At 44.1% G+C, this 24,461-nt stretch overlaps 1 protein-coding gene across 1 annotated transcript in view; it reads right to left on the bottom strand.

The window, feature by feature from the left end:
• Window positions 1-883: 883 nt before the first annotated feature.
• The window catches only part of LOC139391628 (dynein axonemal heavy chain 5-like), a 66,047-nt gene continuing 42,469 nt past the window's right edge, over window positions 884-24,461 (bottom strand). Inside the window, exons 47-78 of the mRNA XM_071139011.1 lie at window positions 24,133-24,255; window positions 23,756-23,969; window positions 23,189-23,412; window positions 22,530-22,728; window positions 20,166-20,338; window positions 19,745-19,875; window positions 19,204-19,357; window positions 18,802-19,069; window positions 18,297-18,528; window positions 17,882-17,996; window positions 16,484-16,660; window positions 15,882-16,085; window positions 13,572-13,751; window positions 13,302-13,439; window positions 13,065-13,200; window positions 12,507-12,823; window positions 12,150-12,305; window positions 10,809-10,991; window positions 8,808-9,051; window positions 8,320-8,434; window positions 7,846-8,036; window positions 7,597-7,718; window positions 7,130-7,279; window positions 6,681-6,926; window positions 6,033-6,252; window positions 5,519-5,724; window positions 5,180-5,383; window positions 4,704-4,919; window positions 4,125-4,337; window positions 3,878-4,030; window positions 3,478-3,709; window positions 884-3,233 (exon numbers count right to left, since the gene is read on the bottom strand). Coding sequence (XP_070995112.1) covers window positions 3,082-3,233; window positions 3,478-3,709; window positions 3,878-4,030; window positions 4,125-4,337; window positions 4,704-4,919; window positions 5,180-5,383; window positions 5,519-5,724; window positions 6,033-6,252; window positions 6,681-6,926; window positions 7,130-7,279; window positions 7,597-7,718; window positions 7,846-8,036; window positions 8,320-8,434; window positions 8,808-9,051; window positions 10,809-10,991; window positions 12,150-12,305; window positions 12,507-12,823; window positions 13,065-13,200; window positions 13,302-13,439; window positions 13,572-13,751; window positions 15,882-16,085; window positions 16,484-16,660; window positions 17,882-17,996; window positions 18,297-18,528; window positions 18,802-19,069; window positions 19,204-19,357; window positions 19,745-19,875; window positions 20,166-20,338; window positions 22,530-22,728; window positions 23,189-23,412; window positions 23,756-23,969; window positions 24,133-24,255 — 5,988 coding nt within the window. The 3' untranslated portion in view covers window positions 884-3,081. The remainder of the gene's footprint in view (window positions 3,234-3,477; window positions 3,710-3,877; window positions 4,031-4,124; window positions 4,338-4,703; window positions 4,920-5,179; window positions 5,384-5,518; window positions 5,725-6,032; window positions 6,253-6,680; window positions 6,927-7,129; window positions 7,280-7,596; window positions 7,719-7,845; window positions 8,037-8,319; window positions 8,435-8,807; window positions 9,052-10,808; window positions 10,992-12,149; window positions 12,306-12,506; window positions 12,824-13,064; window positions 13,201-13,301; window positions 13,440-13,571; window positions 13,752-15,881; window positions 16,086-16,483; window positions 16,661-17,881; window positions 17,997-18,296; window positions 18,529-18,801; window positions 19,070-19,203; window positions 19,358-19,744; window positions 19,876-20,165; window positions 20,339-22,529; window positions 22,729-23,188; window positions 23,413-23,755; window positions 23,970-24,132; window positions 24,256-24,461) is intronic.

Here is a 24,461-nt window from a genome sequence, read left to right on the forward strand (position 1 = left end):
TTTTCACATCAGTCATTAAAACTAATTTTTCAACCACTCGGTTAGGACATCTACTTTGTGCATGACACAAGTCATTTTTCCAACAATTGTTTACAGACAGATTATATCACTTATAATTCACTTGATCACAATTCCAGTGGGTCAGAAGTTTACATATACTAAGTTGACTGTGCCTTTAATAAATCTTCTTATGCCTAGGGGCAGTATTTGGAAGTTCGGATGACTGACGTGCCCAAAGTAAACTGCCTGTTACTCAGGTCCAGAAGCTAGTGTCGCGTTCTTTTGTTATGTCTTTGTTTTAGTATGGTCAAGACATGAGTTGGGTGGGTTGTCTATGTTCGTTTTTCTATGTTGTGTTTTGAGTTTGGCCTGGTATGGTTCTCAATCAGAGGCAGGTGTCGTTAGTTGTCTCTGATTGAGAATCATACTTAGGTAGCCTTTTTCCACCTGTGTTTCGTGGGTGTTTATTTTCTGTTCTGTGTTTGTATTTCACCGTTCAGGACTGTTTTCGTTTCGTTCTCGTGTTTTGTTGTTTTTGTTTGAGTATTCATTTTCATTAAAAGAGAATATGAATACTTACCACGCTGCACCTTGGTCCTCCTCTCTTTCTCCCAACGATGAACGTTTCAGCTAGGATATGCATATAACTGGTGATATTGGATAGACAACACTCTGAAGTTTCTAAAACTGTTAAAATAATGTCTGAGTATAACAGAACTGATATGGCGGCAAAAACCCGAGGAGAATCCATCCAGATTTTTTTTTTTAGGTCATCACCCATTCAAACACTTGTCTATGGAATATTCAAAGGAAAACCTCCCAGATTGCAGTTCCTATGGCTTCCACTAGATGTCAACAGTCTTTAGAAAGGGTTTCAGGCTTGTTTTTTGAAAAATTAGCTAGAATTTGTAGTTTTTCAACTAAACGACTATTTGTTGTGTAGCTGGGACCCTTGGGATTGCAAACAGAGGAAGATCTTCAAAGGTATCTGATTTATTTTATCGCTATTTCTGACTTGTGATGCCTCTGCTGGCTTGGAAAATGTTAATGATTTTGTATGCGGGGCGCTGTCCTCAGATAATCGCATGGTATGCTTTCACCGTAAAGCCTTTTTGAAATCTGACAAAGCGTCTGGATTAACAAGACGTTCAGCTTTTAAATGATGCATGACACTTGTATTTTCATGTTTAATACTACAATTTTTGTATTTTGAATTTCGCTCTCTGCAAATTCACCGGATGTTGGTGAGGTGGGTCACTAGCACTCCACCTAGCCCAAAGAGGTTTGCCTTTAAACAGCTTGGAAAATTCCAGAAAATTATGTCATGGCTTTAGAAGCTTCTGATTGACTCAAATTATGTCAATTAGCCTATCGGAGGTGTACATGTGGATGCATTTAAAGGCCTACCTTCAAACTCAGTGCCTCTCAGTGCCTCTTGAAATCATGGGAAAATCAAAAGAAATCAGCCAAGACCTCAGAAAAAAAATTGTAGACCTCCACAAGTCTGGTTCATCCTTGGGAGCAATTTCCAAATGCCTGAAGGTACCACGTTCATCTGTACAAACAATAGTACGCAAGTATAAACACCATGGGACCACGCAGCCATCATACCGCTCAGGAAGGAGACGTGTTCTGTCTCCTAGAGATGAACGTACTTCGGTGCCAAAAGTGCAAATCAATCCCAGAACAACAGCAAAGGAACTTGTGAAGATGCTGGAGGAAACAGGTACAAAGGTATCTATATCCACAGTAAAACGAGTCCTATATCGACATAGGACCGCTCAGTAAGGAAGAAGCCACTGCTCCAAAACCACCATAAAAAAGCCAGACAATGGTTTGCAACTGCAATGCTACCAGCTCAAAGATTGTACTTTCTGGAGAAATGTCTTCTGGTCTGATGAAACAAAAATATAACTATTTGGCCATAATGACCATTGTTACGTTTGGAGGAAAAAGGGGTAGGCTTGCAAGTCGAAGCCCACCCGTGAAGCACGGTGGGGGGGGGGGGGGGCAGCATCATGTTGTGGGGGTGCTTTGCTGCAGGAGGGACTGGTGCACTTCACAAAATAGATGGTATCATGACGGTGGGAAAATTACGTGGATATATTGAAGCAACATCTTAATACATCAATCAGGAAGTTAAAGCTTGGTCGCAAATGGGTCTTCCAAATGGACAATTACCCCAAGCATACTTCCAAAGTTGTGGCAAAATAGCTTAAGGACAACAAAGTCAAGGTATTGGAGTGGCCATCACAAAGCCCTGACCTCAATCCTATAGAAAATTTGTGGTCAGAACTGAAAAAGCGTGTGCGAGCAAGGAAGCCTACAAACCTGACTCAATTACACCAGCTCTGTCAGGAGGAATGGGTCAAAATTCACCCAACTTATTGCGGGAAGCTTGTGGAAGGCTACCCAAAATGTTTGACCCAAGTTAAACAATTTAAAGGCAATGCTACCAAATACTAATTGAGTGTATTTAGACTTCTGACCCACTGGGAATGTGATGAAAGAAATAAAAGCTGAAATAAATCATTCTCTCTACTATTATTCTGACATTTCACATTCTTAACATAAAGTGGGGATCCTAACTGACCTAAAACAGGGAATTATTACTAGGATTAAATGTCAGGAATTGTGAAACACTGAGTTTAAATGTATTTGGCTAAGGTGTATGTAAACTTCCGACTTCAACTGTTTATTAGAGTAGTAACAACCATATTATGGTGAGTACAAAAAGAAGGAGTAAAGTAAAATAAATAAGTAAACACACACCCAAAATAGTTCAGATATGAAATACTTGGGGGTATAGACTTTATTTTTCTATTATTTCTGCAACCCAGTGATAGGTGAAACTTTATTACGGAAGCCTACCACTATAATCTAAATGAAGACACTGCCCCCCTTTAATCCTTAAAGGGTACATCCATTTTGAGAGTGGTTACATTTCTCCAGTCACATCCTTCAGCTGTTTAACAAAACAGTGGTAGGGTGTCAACTTTGTTGTAGTTTGAAAGATTGCCCCTTTAACCACTGAAGCACAACTCTTCAAGATTTAGGCATATAATACAATATAGAAATGGGTTATTTGACTTCACACAGCAGTGCCACACCACGTAGTATCCAGTACTCAGGCGGTGGAGCAGTCCTCAGTTCCACAGCAGCAATGTAATTCAGGTCCATCCTTACAGGCTTCTTATATATGGGACAGGAGTATAACCGGGCATCCTTGACACCTGAAATGCCCACAGCAACGATAAACATCCATTACTTATACACGATGATCACATGAGTTTCTTTTTCACTGCATGTTGTCCATTCAGTTGGTCTGACATTCCGTAACCATTGAACCTAAAAGTTAGATCATTTCTACTGACATATTCAACATATAATGTATAGATGAAAACAACAAGCAGCTGAATGAGATACTATTCAATGAGTCTCCAGGAAGTTACAGTAACTAGTGACTACAGCACTCACCATTATTTTCAGCATACATCCTGACTACAGGCATCATCTCAAACAACACTTTGGGTTTAGAGTCGATGAGTTTGCAGTTCCTCCTGTCCCAGCCGGCCCCCTCCAGATAGAGGCCGTACACATACACCCCCTCAGAGGGTGGCTGAGTGATGTCATCCTTCATCCACTTGGTCACCTCGTTGCACAGCACCATACGGTCTAGGGCCCAGCCCTTGTTTGCACGAGTGATCTCCTACACACAAAAACAGAGTTACATAGACTGGCTTTGTCTTTGTAGCTTCATGATCAACTATGACTGTGTAGTGTCTGCAAACTCTAAATATAACCTCAGTGGCCTAGCAAAGTCAGTAAGTATGTTCAATTGTGATTGCATTAGAATGTGTGAATGTGCCATCTGTACCTGTCTCATAGCGGTCAGGAAGCCCTGTGGGTTAAAGAACCCTGTCATCCAGAAACAGTTGGGCCGTCCTTCAAAGATCCACGCCTGGAACTGACGGTTTCTATCCAGCAACTCAGTAAACCAGAACCCTAGAGTGCTGGAGGCCCATGACGCCTAGAACACAGGAATACATGCGTAGAAAATAGAACATGGAATACATGCGTAGAAAACTGAATAAATGTGTACTCAGAGGCAGTAATAAACATACCTTCTTCCAACGTGAGGGGATGCGTGCGTCATACATGCAGTCCAGCGCGTCCCGTAGGTTCTCACTCATGATAATGGTGCCGTCGATGGCCAGTTTGAGGTCGGTCAGCGTGTTCCTGACCAGCACGATGACCCTCTGCATGCGGTCTATCTCCTGACGCAGGAAGATGTTCATGGGCTGGAGCAGACCCATCTTCTGTAGCCTCTCTCTCACCTGGATATATTGAAAACATGTTCTTGTGAAATTACACTTTAAATAAATGTTGATTTGATTTGATTCTTAACATACTGGAATGCAAATGCATAACACAGTTCTGAACATTAAAAAGTAAACCTCTATTGCAGTAAAAACATTACCTTCAAAGTGGATTTCACTGCACCATGGGGCATATTTCAGAAATACATTTTACTGCATGGGTTATTGTTAGATGACTTGCCGTCACCCTGTGAGAGTTTTTTAACGATCTACCTTGCTGCAGCAAGGTATTATGGGAAATAATATTTTTAATAGCCAGAACTGTATTAATTGTGGGTGATTATTTCCATTAGGGTTAGCTAACTCCAGACCAGTGCTACTCACTTCAAACGGTATGTAGTCTGGAGGTAATTTCTCCAGCATGTCGTCAGCCAGCCTGGCCACAATGGCCTCCCTGGTCTCCCCTCCGCCACTGGAGCTGTCCTTAGGCTGAATGGACAGGATGGTGTCCAGAACGTCTTTGGCCAGCTTGCTCTGATACGTTATGTCAGCATTGGGGTGCAGGCCAAACACCTCTGGTGTGTCGTAAGCCGGTAGGCCCTGCAGAGGAAAACACATAAATTAGGATTAGAGTCCGCATGTCTGTGCATTACCAAACTACAGTAAAACATGTAATGCATTGTGGATACCTGCTTATAATGCATTATGAACAAGTTATTCATAGGAAGTGTTATCAAATGCCTCAATGCCAAACAATGTATACAGCACACATCTTCATACAGTCTGACTACATTAATTCAATCTTATGTTACACAGCACTGTAAACTGCAGGAGAGACTGAGTGTGAAAAATGGACTGACCTGAATGTATGTCAGATATTGGTCCACGTTGGAACACTTGGGAATGCTGTAGCCTTTGTAGAAATAGAAGTCAGGTCCAAACATGTTTTCACTGAACCAGACCTTGGCGAAGGTGTTGAGCAGACGCTTGTCATAGTCGTCTGTCACCCTACCGCCATACTGGATCTCCCCGATCATGTAGCGCACTGTATTCCAGGATACACCCTGGGGAGACGTCAGACTACCATCAACACAGGAACAGACACATCTTACATAGGAAGACAGGTAGCAGTACTAACAGTAGAAGTAAAGATAGAGCTTTACTTAGTTACAGCAGGAGCTTCTCGTCTCTGCACCTACCTTCTTGATGTCCATGTCGTCCAGGTGGTTCTGAACAAACTGCACAGTGGCGTTGAAGTCAGCCTGGTTGAACTCGTAGGGAATGTTCCAGCCCAGGGGGCCGTATTTACGCCTCTCCTGGACCGTAGAGTGGAGGAACACCACCCCATACAGCATGGGCCTCCACTGGACCATGTTACTGACATCCAGCAGGTCCTGGTTAATGCCTGGGGCAACAAACAAGAAGCTAGAATTAGGATTAGGATTGTGGTTGAGGCTAAGGTTGAACCGGGATATGGATGTGAATCTAGGGTTAGGGTTGACCTGGGATGTGGACATGATGCTAGGGTTAGGATTAAGGTTGTGGTTGAGGCTAAGGTTGAACCAGAAATTGGACATGAAGCTAGATTAAGGGTTAAGTGTTGTTGTTTAGGGTTAACCAGAAGAAATGGGGGTGTATATGTGTATTTGTTTGTGTAGGTGCGTACACATGCATGGATACCTGTATGTATGTGTGAACTGTGGTGTGACCCACCTCCATAAGTCCTCTTCAGCCCTGCCTTCAGTCCCTGTGGAGGCTCATTAGTGAACTTGATGGACATCTGCAGCAGTGTGATGGGGAAGTGTTTATGGACCTCTGTAGTAATCCACAGGCGGAAGGTCTCATGGACGGCGTCTGTCTCTGTCACAGTATCCATCAGCTCATCCATGAAGTCCAGGCCCAGGTGGCAGTTCTGGAGCAAGGCCCAGCCACCCTGTGTGTGCATTTTGAAAAAAATGGGGGAGAAAAAAAATTACATAGTTAATTGTCCATATTGGGAGAGTAATTCATTACTAATGTCATTATGTAATTAAATTAATAATGTGAGGGAGATGCATGTGGTGTTAGTCCATTTCATTTTTAATACAGTCTAATACGGTCTAAATCAATCACATCCATTTTCATTAACACCATGGTTCAATTTCAATTCATATTCCATCCCTATCGCTATTTTAATTCCCAATTTGATTACAAATGAGATGGCATGGACCACAATTCATGGCAGAATGCCGATACCTAATAAATGAGTTTTGCTCACCAGACTTCTTCACCAAGCGCAATAGCCTGGGGACAAGGGATAATTATAACTTGACTGTTAGGAGTCCAGTGAGTGTGTACTGTAATGCTGTGTTCAGGACTCACGTTGGCCATGGTCTGCTGGAGCAGCTTGCGTGCGTGGACTTCCTGTCCCTGGCCCATGGAGACATAGCGCGTCTCTATCTTCAGCCTCTTCCCCAGGACGATGATGGAGTCGGTGGGGTCTGAGCCCATGGACAGGAAACAGATGAGCGGGGTCCGGGGGTCTGACTCCTCCCACGTCTTCTCTAGGTCCAGGATCACTCCCTCTGCATACTTCTCTCCCATCGAGTCCATGATGTACTTACGGGCCTGGAGGATAACAGGTCAAGGTGTATTTAAAAAGTCACCTGCTATTGGATTCAAGAAATATGCAGTAGAATTACACTCTAAAACTCAGTCCTAAGCTTTGATGAAAATACCAAAAAGCGTAGACATTTCATAAAGTATTATGTCTTGGATTGATTGATTGATTGATTAATTACTTAATCATTCAATGAGAGTTACCGGTGTACCTGTGCGATGGTCCTGTCTGGGCACCAGGAGCGTATGAGCAGCAGGCGGTGGAAACAGTCCAGGCTCTGGTCATAGGCATTAGGGATCACCTCCTCCTCAGGGGCTTCCTTATCAAACCATGCCTTCCACTGCTTCTCATTACGACAGATCTGGACACACACACAGCTCAGTACAATGACTAGTTCAATGCCATATGTGACAGAGCTCAGAGGAGTAAAAGGAGCACTGTAATCATAGAGGAGCACTACAATGAATAGGGGGGTTTACCGGGGTGAGGGGGCCATGAAACAGACTAATTGAGGGGGCCATGAAACAGACTAATTGAGGGGGCCATGAAACAGACTAATTGAGGGGGCCATGAAACAGACTTATTGAGGGGGCCATGAAACAGACTTATTGAGGGAGGGTATTAGAGAGTGTGACACATTAGGTAGCAGCGTAAGGAGGCACCGCGTGGGGAACACACCTGATCAAGGATATCAGAGAACTGCCACAGTTTACTGAGCTCCACCAGATTGAGCCAAGTCATGTCTAAGATCCACTTGGCAGGCTTATGGGGGCAAGCCTTCAGATCCAGAGAGGCACCTCCTGCATAGGACAGACAGAGGATGTTCAATGGTCTGTGAGCAATGAACAACATTTTGCTATTCAACATTTCAGTAGCTGTGGACTACAGATTGGTGGAATTAATTGGAGGATGGAGTTTGTTTCACACCTTTAATGAGGGTGAGGAACTCGGCGTGTTTTACGCGGTTACTCTGCATGTCGATCTTCAGTGTCAGCAGGAGGGTAAACAGGAATTTGTGCTCCTCATACAGACCCCTGGCTGCGTACTTGTGCACCTCAAAGGTCATATGCTCAATTATGTTCGCTATTCGCTTGCTGGTAATTGGACTTTTGGTTGATCTGTTCAGAAAGCATAGTGTGATGGTTATTATGTTAATATTAAAACTGTTTCTATGGTTTCAGATATTATACTTCAAGAATCAGGCAACTCCTACAACTACACAAAAACTATGCAAAAGCACAAATCTCCCAGTGTCAATTCAAAAATCATTGATTACATATTCATTCAATTCAATGGTCACATAAAATGACTGAACCACATCTGAGGACCAACAATTTGAATGAAATACATAAATACAAATATATGTTATTCAGTATGAGACAAAGTGTATTACTACTGTACCTGGCCAGAGAGAGGTCAAAGATTCCCAAGAACTGTCGTAGTGACGTTTGGTACATGACGTTAACCATGGACATCTCAGTGATGAGGAAGTACAGGATGCTGCCTCTGGTGGCCACTGTAACAGCACAATAACACACAGGCTGACAGTGAGTGACAGACAACGCTCATTCTATATTATCATACATACATTTCTGCTCAAACAAACTTCCCACTGGAAAAGTGTGAGGAACAGATTGCTCCTGAAGAACAGTCAACACAAGGTGGTTAGTGCCTGTTGCTGTCCACCAGAGCACTGTGATTGGTTGGTCAGCCAATCAATAAAGAGCCCAAAATGTTTTGACCCATACTCTAAAACAAACCGGTACAGTACACCCCCCCGAACTCACCAAGTCTGTACTGAGAATAACTCTACCCTAACCACAGTATAACCAACTCACCAGGTCTGTACTGAGAATAACTCTACCCTAACCACAGTACAACCAACTCACCAGGTCTGTACTCCTCTCTAGCGGTGTTGATCTGGATCTCGGTCTCAGCTGAGATCTGTAGTTTCTGTGTGACGTCCTCGGCGGTGCGCTTGGTGTTGCCCAGGACGATGATGAGGGTCTCGTCGTCCACCAGGGAACCCTGCGTAGAGGTCAGACGATACAGCAGGTTGTCCTCCAGCTCTTTCATCTTCCTCTTGTTGGCCGTTACATCTTCCAGCAGGTCTGTGCGCTCCTTCTCCAACTCCTAGATATAACAGGGATAGATAAGAGCACTGTTCAGACACATACACTAATGTTCTTGTTGGCCGTCACATCCTCCAGCAGGTCCGTATACTCCTTCTCCAACAGGCAGAAACACCGGTCAGACACAGCTCAGAACAGGAGAGTTCCCACCTGGACAAAAGAAACACCTATGTGAGAATGCTATTCATTGACTACAGCTCAGCGTTCAACACCATAGTGCCCTCAATGCTCATCAATAAGCTAAGGACCCTGGGACTAAACACCTCCCCCTGCAACTGGATTCTGGACTTCCTGACGGGCCACCCCCAGGTGGTAAGGGTAGGTAACAACACATCCGTCACACTGATCTTCAACACAGGGGCCCCCCAAGGGTGCGTGCTCAGTCCCCTCCTGTACTCCCTATTCACTCATGACTGCACGGCCAGGCACGACTCCAACACCATCATTAAATTTGCCGATAACACAACAGTGGTAGGCCTGATCACCGACAACGACAAGACATCCTATAGGGAGGAGGTCAGAGACCTGGCCGTGTGGTGCCAGGACAACAACCTCTCTCTCAACGTGATCAAGACAAAGGAGATGATTGTGGACTACAGGAAAAAGAGGACCGAGCACGTCCCCATTCTCATCGATGGGGCTGTAGTGGAGCAGGTTGAGAGCTTCAAGTTCCTTGGTGTCCACATCACCAACAAACTAACATGGTCCAAGCACACCAAGACAGTCGTGAAGAGGGCACGACAAAACCTATTCCCCCTCAGGAGACTGAAAAGATTTGGCATGGGTCCTCAGATCCTCACAAGGTTCTACAGCTGCATCATTGAGAGCATCTTGACTGGTCGCATCACTGCCTGGTATGGAAACTGCTCGGCCTCCGACTGCAAGGCACTACAGAGGGTGGTGCGAACGGCCCAGTACATCGCCAAGCTTCCTGCCATCCAGGACCTCTATACCAGGCAGTGTCAGATTTAGCCCTAAAAATTGTCAATGACTCCAGTCACCCTAGTTATAGACTGTTCTCTCTGCTACCGCACAGCAAGCGGTACCGAAGCACCAAGTCTAGTTCCAAGAGGCTTCTAAACAGCTTCTACCCTCAAGCCATATGACTCCTGAACATCTAGTCAAATGGCTACCCATATTTGCATTCCCCCCCCCCCCCCCCCCTCTTTACACCACTGCTACTCTCTGTTGTCATCTATGCTTAGTCACTTTAATAACTCTACCTACATGTACATAATACCTCAACTAACTGGTGCCCCCGCACATTGACTCTGTATCGGTACCCCCCTGTATATAGTTTCGCTATTGTTATTTTACTGCTGCTCTTTAATTACTTGTTACTTTTATCCCTTATTCTTATGCATATTATTTTTAAACTGCATTGTTGGTTAGGGGCTCGTAAGTAAGCATTTCACTGTAAGGTGAAACACCTGTTGTATTCGGCGCATGTGACTAATAACATTTCATTTGATTTCAGACCAACAGAAAGAGATAAACAGGCACACCATTCAGACAGACACTGATTTTGGGCGTCATTTTTCAGGTCTTTTAACATTTCTCTGCATCCAGACCTGGCTGGGTTCATGCTCTCTGTGTTCATTTGATTCAGTACATTTCAAAATGGGTGGTCACAGTCATTATGTACAATTCGAATAAATGCTCACTATTAAACAACTACAACAAAATGACCTTTTGTTGATACATTCAAATGTTTTTATCCATGATTTCATAAGCATATGATTGGACGTGGTTTCTGACTTGTTTCTCAGTGAGGATGACCCGTCCCAGCAGCTGGTCCTCCAGACCTCTCATGGTGACAGTGAAGTCTATGATGGAGGTGCGGGCGCTGATCTCTGGGGTGTACGCAGGGTTGGGGAGCTTAGTGGTCACATAAAGACGGAACCCCCTCATCACATCCACCTCCTTGTCTCCCACTTTCACCTGGTGCAGGAAGAAAGACAGTCATGAAGAGAGAAAGACAGTCATGAAGAGAGAAAGACAGCCATGAAGAGAGAAAGACAGCCATGAAGAGAGAAAGACAGCCATGAAGGGAGAAAGACAGCCATGAAGGGAGAAAGACAGTCATGAAGAGAGAAAGACAGCCATGAAGAGAGAAAGACAGCCATGAAGGGAGAAAGACAGCCATGAAGGGAGAAAGACAGTCATGAAGAGAGAAAGACAGCCATGAAGGAAGAAAGACAGTCATGAAGAGAGAAAGACAGCCATGAAGGGAGAAAGACAGCCATGAAGGGAGAAAGACAGCTATGAAGAGAGAAAGACAGTTATGAAGAGAGAAAGACAGTTATGAAGAGAGAAAGACAGCCATGAAGAGAGAAAGACGGTTATGAAGGGAGAAAGACAGTTATGAAGGGAGAAAGACAGTTATGAAGGGAGAAAGACAGTCATGAAGAGAGAAAGACAATGTGGTTCCACTGGTTACATCAGAATTCATTCCCAAACCACTCCATTGTGACAAAAGCTGTCCAGATTAAGCAGACCAAGGCCATGTTCAGTTGCCAAACGTTCTTGAATGTAGCAGATAGAAATCCATGAATAAAGTTGATGTGATTCTTTATTCTACATGTCAGAGAGGCATGTTTGATCTTTGTAGCCTATTTCTATCTGAACGTTCCAAAATGTTCAATCCTGCTGAACGGGATAATGACATATTTTCCTGACGTCGTTTGCAACCAGAAAAACGTACCGAGCAATTGTTTGCCAGCAGTGACTGTTATAAGGGTAAATAAAACTACATAGACACATGAATGTCGAGAGCTTGGGACTAAAAGGTTCTATCTGTAAAAAGATGATTCTGAGTTAATTGGCTTTAAAGTTCTGAACCCACATTGGCTTGAATTGTGTCAGCGATTCTTATATTGTATTCTTTTGAACTTAACAACATGAATTGGGGTATTTAGAGTACTATATAGCTAGAGAACATTGAATCGAACAAGGTTATGTCAATAACAACATTGACACATTTTGCTCTCGATGTATTATACTAGAGAGAATAGCCCCAGAGATAATAACCCCATAACGATAATGTGTTTCATTTGATAATGTGATGATTGATAATGTGGTTAGGATAATAGTACATACTTTATAAGTGGAGCCCGTCTTGATGAAATTTTTCTCCAGTACGTTGTCCAGTGCAGGGTCCAGCTCCTCCCCTACGTCCTCAATCAGTAGGGGGCGCCCCAGAGACAGGCTGTCCTCCAGGTGGTTCCTGAAGTACTTGTGGTTCAGGGAGGTGATCTGGGAACCACAGAAACGTCTCATTACTAACACAGTATTACACAGAGATTCTTTACCAAGAAGGAAGATCTGACAGATCCAAAGGTTAGTTAGGCCTAAGGCTAGTGTAACCACTGTTTGGAAACATACAAAATCTATCGGCTGGACAATGGGAGGGCATAGTTATGGGAGAGAATACTGTGAAAATGAATGCAGCCCAACCTGCAGCTCATTCATGGATTCTTTATTTTTTATCCAGATCTTGCCCTGGGTCTGAGGGTCTATGAGGAGAGGGAAGCGTGAGGCCTTGGTGATGATGATTCCATTCTGGATGGATAGGTCATCGTTGGGCAGGCCCTGAAGGTTCCACTCGCTGACCGTGGGTGCGTCGATCAGCATCTCGGTCAGGTTGAGGTTGTTCCCGAACGGGATGTGTCTGGTCTTCATCTCCCTCTGCCAGTCGGTCAGGAGAAGGTTCCGGAACTCCTGGTTGAAGGGGCCGGAGTAGGACAGAAAGGCCGTGGCCAATAAGATATCACCTGAACCAGGAAGTAAGCACACATAGGTTGGTTCATGCATCCATTCTACTGTATAGCATAACTACAGATAAAATACTAATATACATTGAAAAATATGTACAGTCGCAAACGGAGCATCTCCCCCCAAAAATACGATGTAGAGAGTTGTAGATAATGGACAAAAGGTAATACGAAGCTTTAAGAAAGTTAGTCCTGTTATTACTGTAAAATAGGTGGAGAAAAAAGGTTTGAATGAACCCACCTACAAGGCGCTTGGTCTGGGCGGCAAACTCTTTGCTCTGCTCTGTCCAGCGCTCCTTCTCTCCAGCCAGACCACTGATGAGGCTAGAGGCCGTCTGCATCTTGTGTCTGCAGCGTTCAGCATCCTCCAACAGAGTCTGAGAGATAGAGGCAGAGAGAGAGAGAATATATATGTTTTTAACATAATATTTGTATTTATTTTTTAATGTAAGGCAATGAGAAGAGAGGTGTTCAGTACCTGTTTCTCCATCATGGCCTTCTCATACTCTGCTTGGACCACATCCAGCTCTGCCTGCTTGTCATCCAGCTCTGCCTGGGCCGCCTGCAGGTCTATGTTGGCTATGGCCAGCCGGTTCTGCTGCACTGCCAGGTTAGCCTAAGAGGTAAGTACAGTATCAAATATTAACTGGACACTCGGGGACAACAAAATGTACTGGAAACAAGAAATCAATTAGCAAGTTTGTGGTACACATGTCAGAGGTTATCAGAGAGGCGGGTGGTGTTACACCTTTAATGGGAGCACCTCCTTGTTGATGGAGAAGAAGGAGGCCATGGCTTTGGTCCAGGAGGCCAGACCAGCCACGTTTCCACACACGCGCTTGGCCGTCTCCAGGGTGTAGTCTGGCATGTCGAAGTAGGGCAGCAATAGCTCCACCATCTCCTCATTGATACTGTCTTTGGGGAATTGCTGTTAGAGAGAGACAACAGAGCCGGAGATCTCAAAGCAAGCTGCCATTGCATCACCACTGAAGTTGATTTCCTGGCCATATGTACAGTTGGTCGGAAGTTTACATACACTTAGGTTGGAGTCATTAAAACTTGTTTTTCAACCACCCCACAAATTTCTTGTTAACAAACTATAGTTTTTCTCAGGTCGGTTAGGACAACTACTTTGTGCATGACACAAGTAATTTTTCCAACAATTGTTTACAGACAGATTATTTAATTATTTAATAATGACCATCGTTATTTTTGGAGGAAAAAGGGGGAGGCTTGCAAGCCGAAGAACACCATCCCAACCGTGAAGCACGGGGGTGGCAGCATCATGTTGTGGGGGTGCTTTGCTGCGGGAGGGACTGGTGCACTTCACAAAATAGATGGCATCATGAGGTGGGAAAATTATGTGGATATATTGAAGCAACATCTCAAGACATCAGTCAGGAAGTTAAAGCTTGGTCGCAAATGGGTCTTCCAAATGGACATTGACCCCAAGCATACTTCCAAAGTTGTGGCAAAATGGCTTAAGGACAACAAAGTCAAGGTACTGGAGTGGCCATCACAAAGCCCTGACCTCAATCCCATAGAAAATTTGTGGTCAGAACTGAAAAAGCATGTGCGAGCAAGGCCTACAAACCTGACTCAGTTACACCAGCTTTATCAGGAGGAATGGGCCAAAATTCACCCAACTTATTGTGGGAAGCTTGTGGAAGGCTACCTGAAACGTTTGACCCAAGTTAAACTATTTAAAGGCAATGCTACCAAATACTAATTGAGTGTATGTAAACTGTTACGCCCTGACCATAGAGAGCCTGTTATTCTCTATGTTGGTTAGGTCGGGGTGTGACTAGGGTGGGTCATCTAGGTAATTATATGTCAATGTTAGCCTGGTATGATTCCCAATCAGAGGCAGCTGTTTATCGTTGTCTCTGATTGGGGATCATATTTAGGCAGCCATTTCCCCTTTTGTGCTTTGTGGGATCTTGACTATGAAGGCCTGTTAGCACTATTATTAGCTTCACGTTTTGTTTGGTGGTTTTATTATTTATTTATTAAACATGTGGAATTCTACACAAGCTGCACCTTGGTCCAATCATTATAACGAACGTGACAGAAGATCCCACCAACAACGGACCAAGCAGCGTGCACGGGAGGTAATGGCATCCTGGTCTTTGGACGAGATTAGGGAGAGAACATCCTGGACTTGGAACAACATAGTGGCAGGAGAGAAGAGCCTGCCGTGGAAGCACGCGGAAGCAGCGAAGGAGGCACAGCGACGAAGTCGGGGAGGAAGGCCACAGAAACCCCAATAATCTTTTTTTGGGGGGCACATGGAGCAGTCTGCTGTCCAGAGCCTCCAGCGACAGTCTGCTGTCCAGAGCCTCCAGCAACAGTCTACTGTCCAGAGCCTCCAGCTGGGATTCTCAGTCCCAGAGCCTCCTGCGAGGGTTCCCAGTCCGGAGACTCCGGTGACGATCTACGGTCCGGAGTCCCCGGTGACGATCTACGGTCCGGAGTCCCCGGCGACGATCTAGGGTGTGACTAGGGGGGGTCATCTAGGTAATTATATATCTATATTGGCTCATATTTAGGCAGCCATTTCCCCTTTTGGGCTTTGTGGGATCTTGACTATGGATAGTAGCCTGTTAGCACTATTATTAGCTTCACATTTAGTTTTTTTTCTGTTTTGTTTGGTGAGTTTATTATTTATTAAACACGTGGAATTCTACACATGCTGCGCCTTGGTCCAATCATTACTGGGAATGTGATGAAAGAAATAAAATCTGAAATAAATCATTCTCTCTACTATTATTCTGACATTTCACATTCTTAAAATAAAGTGGTGATCCCAACTGACCTAAGACAGGGAATTTTTACTTGGAATACATGTCAAGAATTGTGAAAAATGTATTTGGCTAAGGTGTATGTAAAACTTCCGACTTCAACTGTACCTATAGTGTAGTGTCTATAGTGTAGTATGTTACTGTAGAAATGCACAGTGTAGTCTGGTTACAGGATGTAGATGTTGTACCTGCACACTGTAATACTTGATTTGCTTTTCTAAGCAATATTACTTAGATGCTGGCCATCTGTTTCCTACCTGCAGACTGCCCAGGAAGTTCCCAGCAGTCATGAGTTTGAGGGACTCCTGCCAGGAGGGCATGGTGCAGTTCTTCTCCGGGTCGATCTTCACCGTGTTCACCCTCCTCTGGAACAGCAGCAGAACACAGTCCATGATCCTCATGATGAGGTGGGGAGGCCGACCCAGGGTCCGCACCGTGGCAATGTCCGACGGCTTGATGGTCTGATGAATACATGAGGAAGGAATACAACAACATGAGTAACTGAGGGAGCGTTCATTAAATATTCTCACCTGATGTACAGAGAGAGAACTACCATGTTGAGGAGGGGAGGGGTGGGCAATCATTTCAGCTTGAGGGTCAAGTTGGGATTTCAAAATTCAGCGGAGGGCAATTTGCGGCACAGAAAAAGGGCAGTCATTGAAAACATACAGGTCCATTATATTTTGTACATACTTTCTATATTGTTTGACATTCAAGAGTGGCCTGGAGTGTTTTTTAACCCAAGATAATCATAAAACAGGTTTTTACTCCAACCTCCCCTGGGCCACTATGAATGGGCTCGTACGTTGCCCACCCCTGATGTTGAGGGACAAGAACAACCCCCCACACCCCAACCGACCTGTAATGCACCCTCAGCCTCCTCCAGGGCTGGCTTGGCAGCCTCCAGCTTCTCCTCAGCGAAGGCCTTGTCAGCAGAGATGCTGTCCACTATGGCCTGAGCCTTGTCCTTGACCTTCTGGACCTCCACCTTGACCTTCTCTGCTGCCTGGGCCTTCACTGTCACCACCTTCAACACCTGAGACACAACAAACCATCACAAGAGAGACAGGAAGTGAGGTGCATCTTTTGGTTTGCATAAAGCAACAGTTAATATGCAATATGAAGAGTGTTGGTCCCATGTTTAATGAGCTGAAATAAATATATATATATATTTTTATCCATACGCACAACAAACATATTTCCCAAAAATGTTGAGCACAAATTTGGTGTATTTCTATTTGTAATAAAGCCCTTTTGTGGGGCTGGGCCTGGCTCCCCAGTGGGTGGGCCGGGCTGCCAAGCGGATGGGCCAATGCTTTTCAAATTGACTGATTTCCGCATATGAACTGTGACTTAGTAAAATCTTTGGCGCCCCCCCCTTGAGTTGTGCTATACTCGGCCTTGTCTCGGGATGGTAAGTTGGTGGTTGAAAATATCCCTCTAGTGGTGTGGGGGCTGTGCTTTGGCAAAGTGGGTGTGGATATGTCCTTCCTGTTTGGCCCTGTCCGGGGGTATCATCGGATGGGGCCACAGTGTCTCCTGACCCCTCCTGTCTCAGCCTCCAGTATTTATGCTGCAGTAGTTTATGTGTCGGGGGGCTAGGGTCAGTTTGTTATATCTGGAGTACTTCTCCTGTCTTATTCGGTGTCCTGTGTGAATTTAAGTATGCTCTCTCTAATTCTCTCTTTCTCTTTTTCTTTCTCTCTCTCTCAGAGGTCCTGAGCCCTAGGACCATGCCTCAGGACTACCTGGCATGATGACTCCTTGCTGTCCCCAGTCCACCTGGCCGTGCTGCTGCTCCAGTTTCAATTGTTCTGCCTGTTCACCGGACGTGCTACCTGTCCCAGACCTATTATTTGACCATGCTGGTCATTTATGAACATTTGAACATCTTGGCCATGTTCTGTTATAATCTCCACCCGGCATAGCCAGAAGAGGACCGGCCACCCCTCATAGCCTGGTTCCTCTCTAGGCTTCTTCCTAGGTTTTGGCCTTTCTAGGGAGTTTTTCCTAGCCAACGTGCTTCAACACCTGCATTGCTTGCTGTTTGGGGTTTTAGGCAGGGTTTCTGTACAGCACTTTGAGATATCAGCTGATGTACGAAGGGCTATATAAATACATTTGATTTGATTTTGAATGTTGCGTTTATATTTTTGTTCAGTATATGTACACTTCAAAGTTCTGGTATTGGTATTTGGTAAGTCTGTTGCTGGGAAACAAGAGATAGAGGAGTAGCATACACCAAACACACACACACCATATCTGCCTTCTCGTGGGCGATCTGCAGCTCCTTCTCTTTGACCTCCAGCTCTTTGCTGAGTAATGCTACAGACACAGAGGCCTCTCTCAGCTTCTGAAGACCTGTGTTCATCCTGATGGAGAAACAGAAGTGGATCAGAAATCATTGTATTACACCAGTATACCAGGTAAGTTCGGTCTAATGAGTAAAAGGATGACTGAAAGGCAGAATACTAAAAGAGCGATATAGTACAGTATACACCATATATTGGTATATAGAATACTATATAATACTAGTATTATGTTAAATCATGTGATAGACACACAGCATGCTGTGATAAACATCTACAATTTCTTTAGACCATGGTGTACTGTGAAGCCGTATGTTCCACATAGGAACGAAGAGCAAGAAAGTAAGGAAGTACTGTAATTACCTGTGTGCCAGCGTCTGCACCTCGGAGTGCTTCTCCTTATAGATGGTCTTGTATCCCTGGATGAAGGAGAGGTAGGACTTGGGAGTGACGTGCGTGGCGCGGCGGTACCTCTGGAAGTAATCCACACACTTCTCTGCCACGCCGTCCTGGAAGGAGCCCATACACTGCACCACCTCCCCCTTCACCACGGTCGAACAGTCAATGTCATAGGTGGACAGGAAGTGCTCTGACACTGGAGAGTACACAGATTGGAGATTGAAGCAAATCACTATTAAAGTGTGCAGCATTCATTTATACTGTATGTGTGCATACACAGAGACATACCACAAACGGACACCAACGCATACCCACAAACGGACACCAACGGACACCAACGGACACACACACACACACACACACACACACACACACACACACACACACACACACACACACACACACACACACACACACACACACACACACACACACACACACACACACACACACACACACACACACACACCTGCGATCAGAGCATCTTTGGGCCAGCGGCTGAACCAGTCCATGGTGCAGCCAGAGATGAGGGCAGGGAACTTCAGGGCTCTGTTCCGGAACTTTTCCCCAACAGGAGAGAAGCAGAGAACGACGTGTAGGTTCTGTCTGACCCTGCTCATAAAATAGTCATGGAGGTTCTCATTGGTCGGTGTTCGGCGAGGAAACTCTCTTTTCATGACTGGTATGAGGTCACTGATGATCTCATCAATTTCGTCTCGAGCAAACAAGTTCGACACCTGAGAAACCAGCACAATATACAACAACAGTTATCCAAGTTCTAGTGCGATATTTGTTTCTCAAACACAGATTGACACGACTTCTTGAAAATGCTCTAATGTTTTACGTGTGTTCATGTGATCAATGTGCTGACCTCCCCTGATGATAACACATTATTCATGTACTCCAGGAAAGACTCGTCCTTGATCTCGTTATCAGTGAAGATGAAGCTGATGCCTTTTCCCTGCTGGCCTGCTGTCCTGTACAGAGCCTTCAGATCCTCCATCAGGTTAGCAGTGTTGTACGAACTGAGGACAGAACACAGGGATGTTACAGGTGATAGCAAAGGTGTGAAAATACATATTTTTCTATCTTTCTCAGCTCTTTCTCAATGAGTATTTCCTCCATTCCTCCAATGCGTTTCGAGAAGGAGGCGAGGACAGGGGCTTGAGGAATCGAAGAAAGACAAATTGGCAGAGAGTCACTGTGCACTTGCAGAAATGCAAGCAAAGCTACCATCTACAGGAGGACAACAGAACTGCATGACCACATTCAATACATGATAAACACCTGTTACAGTTGTAGAGGAAGTGTGTATGAGACCGTGTGTCTGTTCCAATACCCTTCCTAGCATACTACTTAGTATGAAGTATGTAGTAGTATGCTAGTATAGATATTGGAGGGTGTGTCTGTACCGTGTTAGTGTGATCTGAAAGGTCTTGTATCCGGCGATGAAGGAAGCCAGTTTAGTCAGGCTCTGCTTGCCTGATCCCCCCACTCCTACCAGAAGGGAATTTCCTCTGGGTGTGCGGATGATCCTGGAGATCTACAGACAGACAGACAGGCGGAGTATTAGTGGGAGAGACCTTTTCCGTTCTTATATCAAGTGATTTGATGTGTACACTCATTGGTGACTGACTTTAAGATAGCGAAGCCCTTCAACAGCTTCCAATGTGAATGTTTAGTAATACTTTTATGAAGACCCTCTTTGTAATGTGATATAAACATGTGTTTAATACCTTATGAGCTATACACAATGCACTATAATGCAAGACAAAGGTGGTAATAATTGCTCATAAACACCTATAGGTGAACATAATGACAGTTTCCCTCTACCTTGACAAGGTGCATCATAGCATCTCTGAAGAACACCATGTCCATGCCAGCTCCTCTGATGCTCTCGTTGTACTGGCCAAGGAACATGTTGAGCCTGTCCATCAGGCTCTCAAGCGACTCGATGGGCTCGTACACCTTGGGCATCTCAAAGTCTGTATCCTCTGGCTCCTCACCTGGTGGGAAAGTTTTTGTCATTGTCAATACCAGATTATTCATTCAAATGATCCAACTCTCTGCTAATGTTGATTTGGCAATATTGAAGAAATGTGAATGTAAATAAAACGTTTATTTTGTGTATATATATATATATGAACGGAGCAAAGTACAGAGAGATCCTGTTCCAGAGTGCTCAGGACCTCAGACCTAAGCACACAGCCAAGACAATGCAGGTGTGGCTTTGGTACAAGTCTCTGAAAGTCCTTGAGTGGCCCAGCCATTTAAGGATATTAAATGAATATATATACAGTGCCTTGCGAAAGTATTCGGCCCCCTTGAACTTTGCGACCTTTTGCCACATTTCAGGCTTCAAACATAAAGATATAAAACTGTATTTTTTTGTGAAGAATCAACAACAAGTGGGACACAATCATGAAGTGGAACGACATTTATTGGATATTTCAAACTTTTTTAACAAATCAAAAACTGAAAAATTGGGCGTGCAAAATTATTCAGCCCCCTTAAGTTAATACTTTGTAGCGCCACCTTTTGCTGCGATTACAGCTGTAAGTCGCTTGGGGTATGTCTCTATCAGTTTTGCACATCGAGAGACTGACATTTTTTCCCATTCCTCCTTGCAAAACAGCTCGAGCTCAGTGAGGTTGGATGGAGAGCATTTGTGAACAGCAGTTTTCAGTTCTTTCCACAGATTCTCGATTGGATTCAGGTCTGGACTTTGACTTGGCCATTCTAACACCTGGATATGTTTATTTTTGAACCATTCCATTGTAGATTTTGCTTTATGTTTTGGATCATTGTCTTGTTGGAAGACAAATCTCCGTCCCAGTCTCAGGTCTTTTGCAGACTCCATCAGGTTTTCTTCCAGAATGGTCCTGTATTTGGCTCCATCCATCTTCCCATCAATTTTAACCATCTTCCCTGTCCCTGCTGAAGAAAAGCAGGCCCAAACCATGATGCTGCCACCACCATGTTTGACAGTGGGGATGGTGTGTTCAGCTGTGTTGCTTTTACGCCAAACATAACGTTTTGCATTGTTGCCAAAAAGTTCAATTTTGGTTTCATCTGACCAGAGCACCTTCTTCCACATGTTTGGTGTGTCTCCCAGGTGGCTTGTGGCAAACTTTAAACGACACTTTTTTGGATATCTTTAAGAAATGGCTTTCTTCTTGCCACTCTTCCATAAAGGCCAGATTTGTGCAATATACGACTGATTGTTGTCCTATGGACAGAGTCTCCCACCTCAGCTGTAGATCTCTGCAGTTCATCCAGAGTGATCATGGGCCTCTTGGCTGCATCTCTGATCAGTCTTCTCCTTGTATGAGCTGAAAGTTTAGAGGGACGGCCAGGTCTTGGTAGATTTGCAGTGGTCTGATACTCCTTCCATTTCAATATTATCGCTTGCACAGTGCTCCTTGGGATGTTTAAAGCTTGGGAAATATTTTTGTATCCAAATCCGGCTTTAAACTTCTTCACAACAGTATCTCGGACCTGCCTGGTGTGTTCCTTGTTCTTCATGATGCTCTCTGCGCTTTTGACGGACCTCTGAGACTATCACAGTGCAGGTGCATTTATACGGAGACTTGATTACACACAGGTGGATTGTATTTATCATCATTAGTCATTTAGGTCAACATTGGATCATTCAGAGATCCTCACTGAACTTCTGGAGAGAGTTTGCTGCACTGAAAGTAAAGGGGCTGAATAATTTTGCACGCCCAATTTTTCAGTTTTTGATTTGTTAAAAAAGTTTGAAATATCCAATAAATGTCGTTCCACTTCATGATTGTGTCCCACTTGTTGTTGATTCTTCACAAAAAAATACAGTTTTATATCTTTATGTTTGATGCCTGAAATGTGGCAAAAGGTCTCAAAGTTCAAGGGGGCCGAATACTTTCGCAAGGCACTGTATATATATATATATTCATTTAATATCCTTATAACTATTGTATTTATTCACATAACCTGCCTTTTTAAACTGCAGTGTCTACAACATAATAATACAGCTAAACACACCATCTTAGAATGTACTGTTTGAATCCTTAGTACAAGGTAGAAAAATACAGCACATATTTAATATATACAATATGGGTTCAGAAACTGTAAATGACTTATCTCATGCAGGATCATGGGATCGATACAGTGTATGTATGTGAAGGGGCTATACAGTACCTGGTGCTCTGGCTATACCTGTAGCTTCAGGAGCATCTCTTAGGAAGTCAACAAAGTATCCGTCTACTCCGAAGTCGACCACAGCCCTCTCTTCCTCTCCTAGCTCCTCCTCTACTAGCTTGGCCAGGGCCCTGTCGAACCAGGCTACATCTTCTGGCATGGTGAACCGGTCTGCGATCACACGCTTACACTCGTGCTTCCACAGCTGAAGCAACACCTACAGCATACAGGGTTAAAATAAAACAAACTTTAGCTCATGGAAATGTTAAGTCTACATTCACAGAACGACTGCTGATTAAATGTGTAGAATCTTACTGTAACTTACAGTACTGTAACTTTTCTCAGTTCATTCAGACCTTTGGATCCAGTGAGAAACCTTTTGATATTTATTCCTCTAGTTGTATTGGATTAACTGATTGATTATGTTAATGATTATGTTAATGTCTTTCAAGAGGAAATTCAGTCACACTTTTGGATAGTCTGGATAGTCCATCTGTAGAGCATGTCATATTATCAACAAACTATCTGTTGATAAGCAGCTGCTCGCTAAGGTTACACTAAGGGTTAGGTTTAGAATTAGGGTAAGGGTAAGGTTAGGGTTAGTTGAAATATTACTAGTACATCTACAGATGGACTATCCAAATAAAGTGTTAACGGAATCATTTTTATGGACTCACAGTAAGAGAGTTGACCACCTCAGCGGTTGGGTTGAGCATGCCCTGCCAGACTCTGGACAAGTCTCTGAGGTTGAAGATATAGTGGAACTTGGCCGGAGTGGGCAGCATCTTGACCTTGGTCATTTGCCACAGCCGACGGGTCAGCGGCACCAGCTTGGCCACAGTTCCACGCACCTCTTCTGTGAAGCCTCGCCGGGCACAATAGTGTCCTGTCCCGATGACTCCTTTTCAGGGAAAGGAATGAGATGAGGGGAAAAGGGGTTGACGACGTGAAGGTGGTCGAAGCATTGAGGTAAATAATTGAAAGAAAATAGTGTTTCTGTTGATAGATATATATAATGGTGTAATTATATATGTATATATAGATATCTAATATAGTCAAAATTCAAACAAGACCATTGTAAATGGATGAGAAGTAGTACAGGTAACTCAAATTACAGGGTATTCATACATTTTATTTTTGAAATATGCTAAAGGGGGAGAGGGAAACCCACACTGATCAAGAAGATAAACCATAGAGTCTCCACACAGATGCAATTCCAGAGTTTTTAAAGGAGCCAAACCCACCAAATATCTTGTCGATGGATGCGTTGGAGGGCAGGGTGCAGTTGAAGATGGAAAACTGCCTCTTCAGTCTCTGGGGGATGTCGTTGCGGCCTCCCCCTGGGTGGATCATCGCTGCCAGGAACTGGATGTCCACTATATTGGTGAACTCCCCCGGCTTCTCCAGATTGAAGAACCCGTTCTGTTCCATCAGCTGGCGGACTATCTCATTGGTAACCTAAAGCAGGGTGAGTCAAATTATTAGGTAAAATGGCTGAATAATCTGTTCACTCTTGGATTGCAATTTCATATGGTAAGATTTCCCAGGACAACAAATGGTAAAACTGTAATTTTTGGGCTTTCGTTATGGTGATTTAACGAGTGCTGAGTTTGAGTCCGACCTGATCTCCCCATTCGTTGATGACTGGCATGTTGATGTCGTCCACAAAGATGGACATCTTCTTCCCTGCAGGAGGGCCGTAGGTGGTGCCCATCCGCTTGTCCACATAGCTCTCCACAGTCCGCTGGAGAGAAGGAAAGAAAGATTGGTTGTTTCATCTTTACAGACAGTGAATAAGAGAACAAAACACACATTTGAAGTATTGTTACTGTAAATAAATGGCGCCTAGACCTGAAGTAGTCAGACACACTTACTGAAAAGTGACTGGAAAACATTTTCATTCATTCACAACTGATCTTAGTAAAGAGCAGGAAGTGTGTGGTGTTGTTT

The sequence above is a fragment of the Oncorhynchus clarkii genome, chromosome 3 (assembly GCF_045791955.1).
Source record: "Oncorhynchus clarkii lewisi isolate Uvic-CL-2024 chromosome 3, UVic_Ocla_1.0, whole genome shotgun sequence".
Lineage (NCBI taxonomy): Eukaryota > Metazoa > Chordata > Actinopteri > Salmoniformes > Salmonidae > Oncorhynchus > Oncorhynchus clarkii.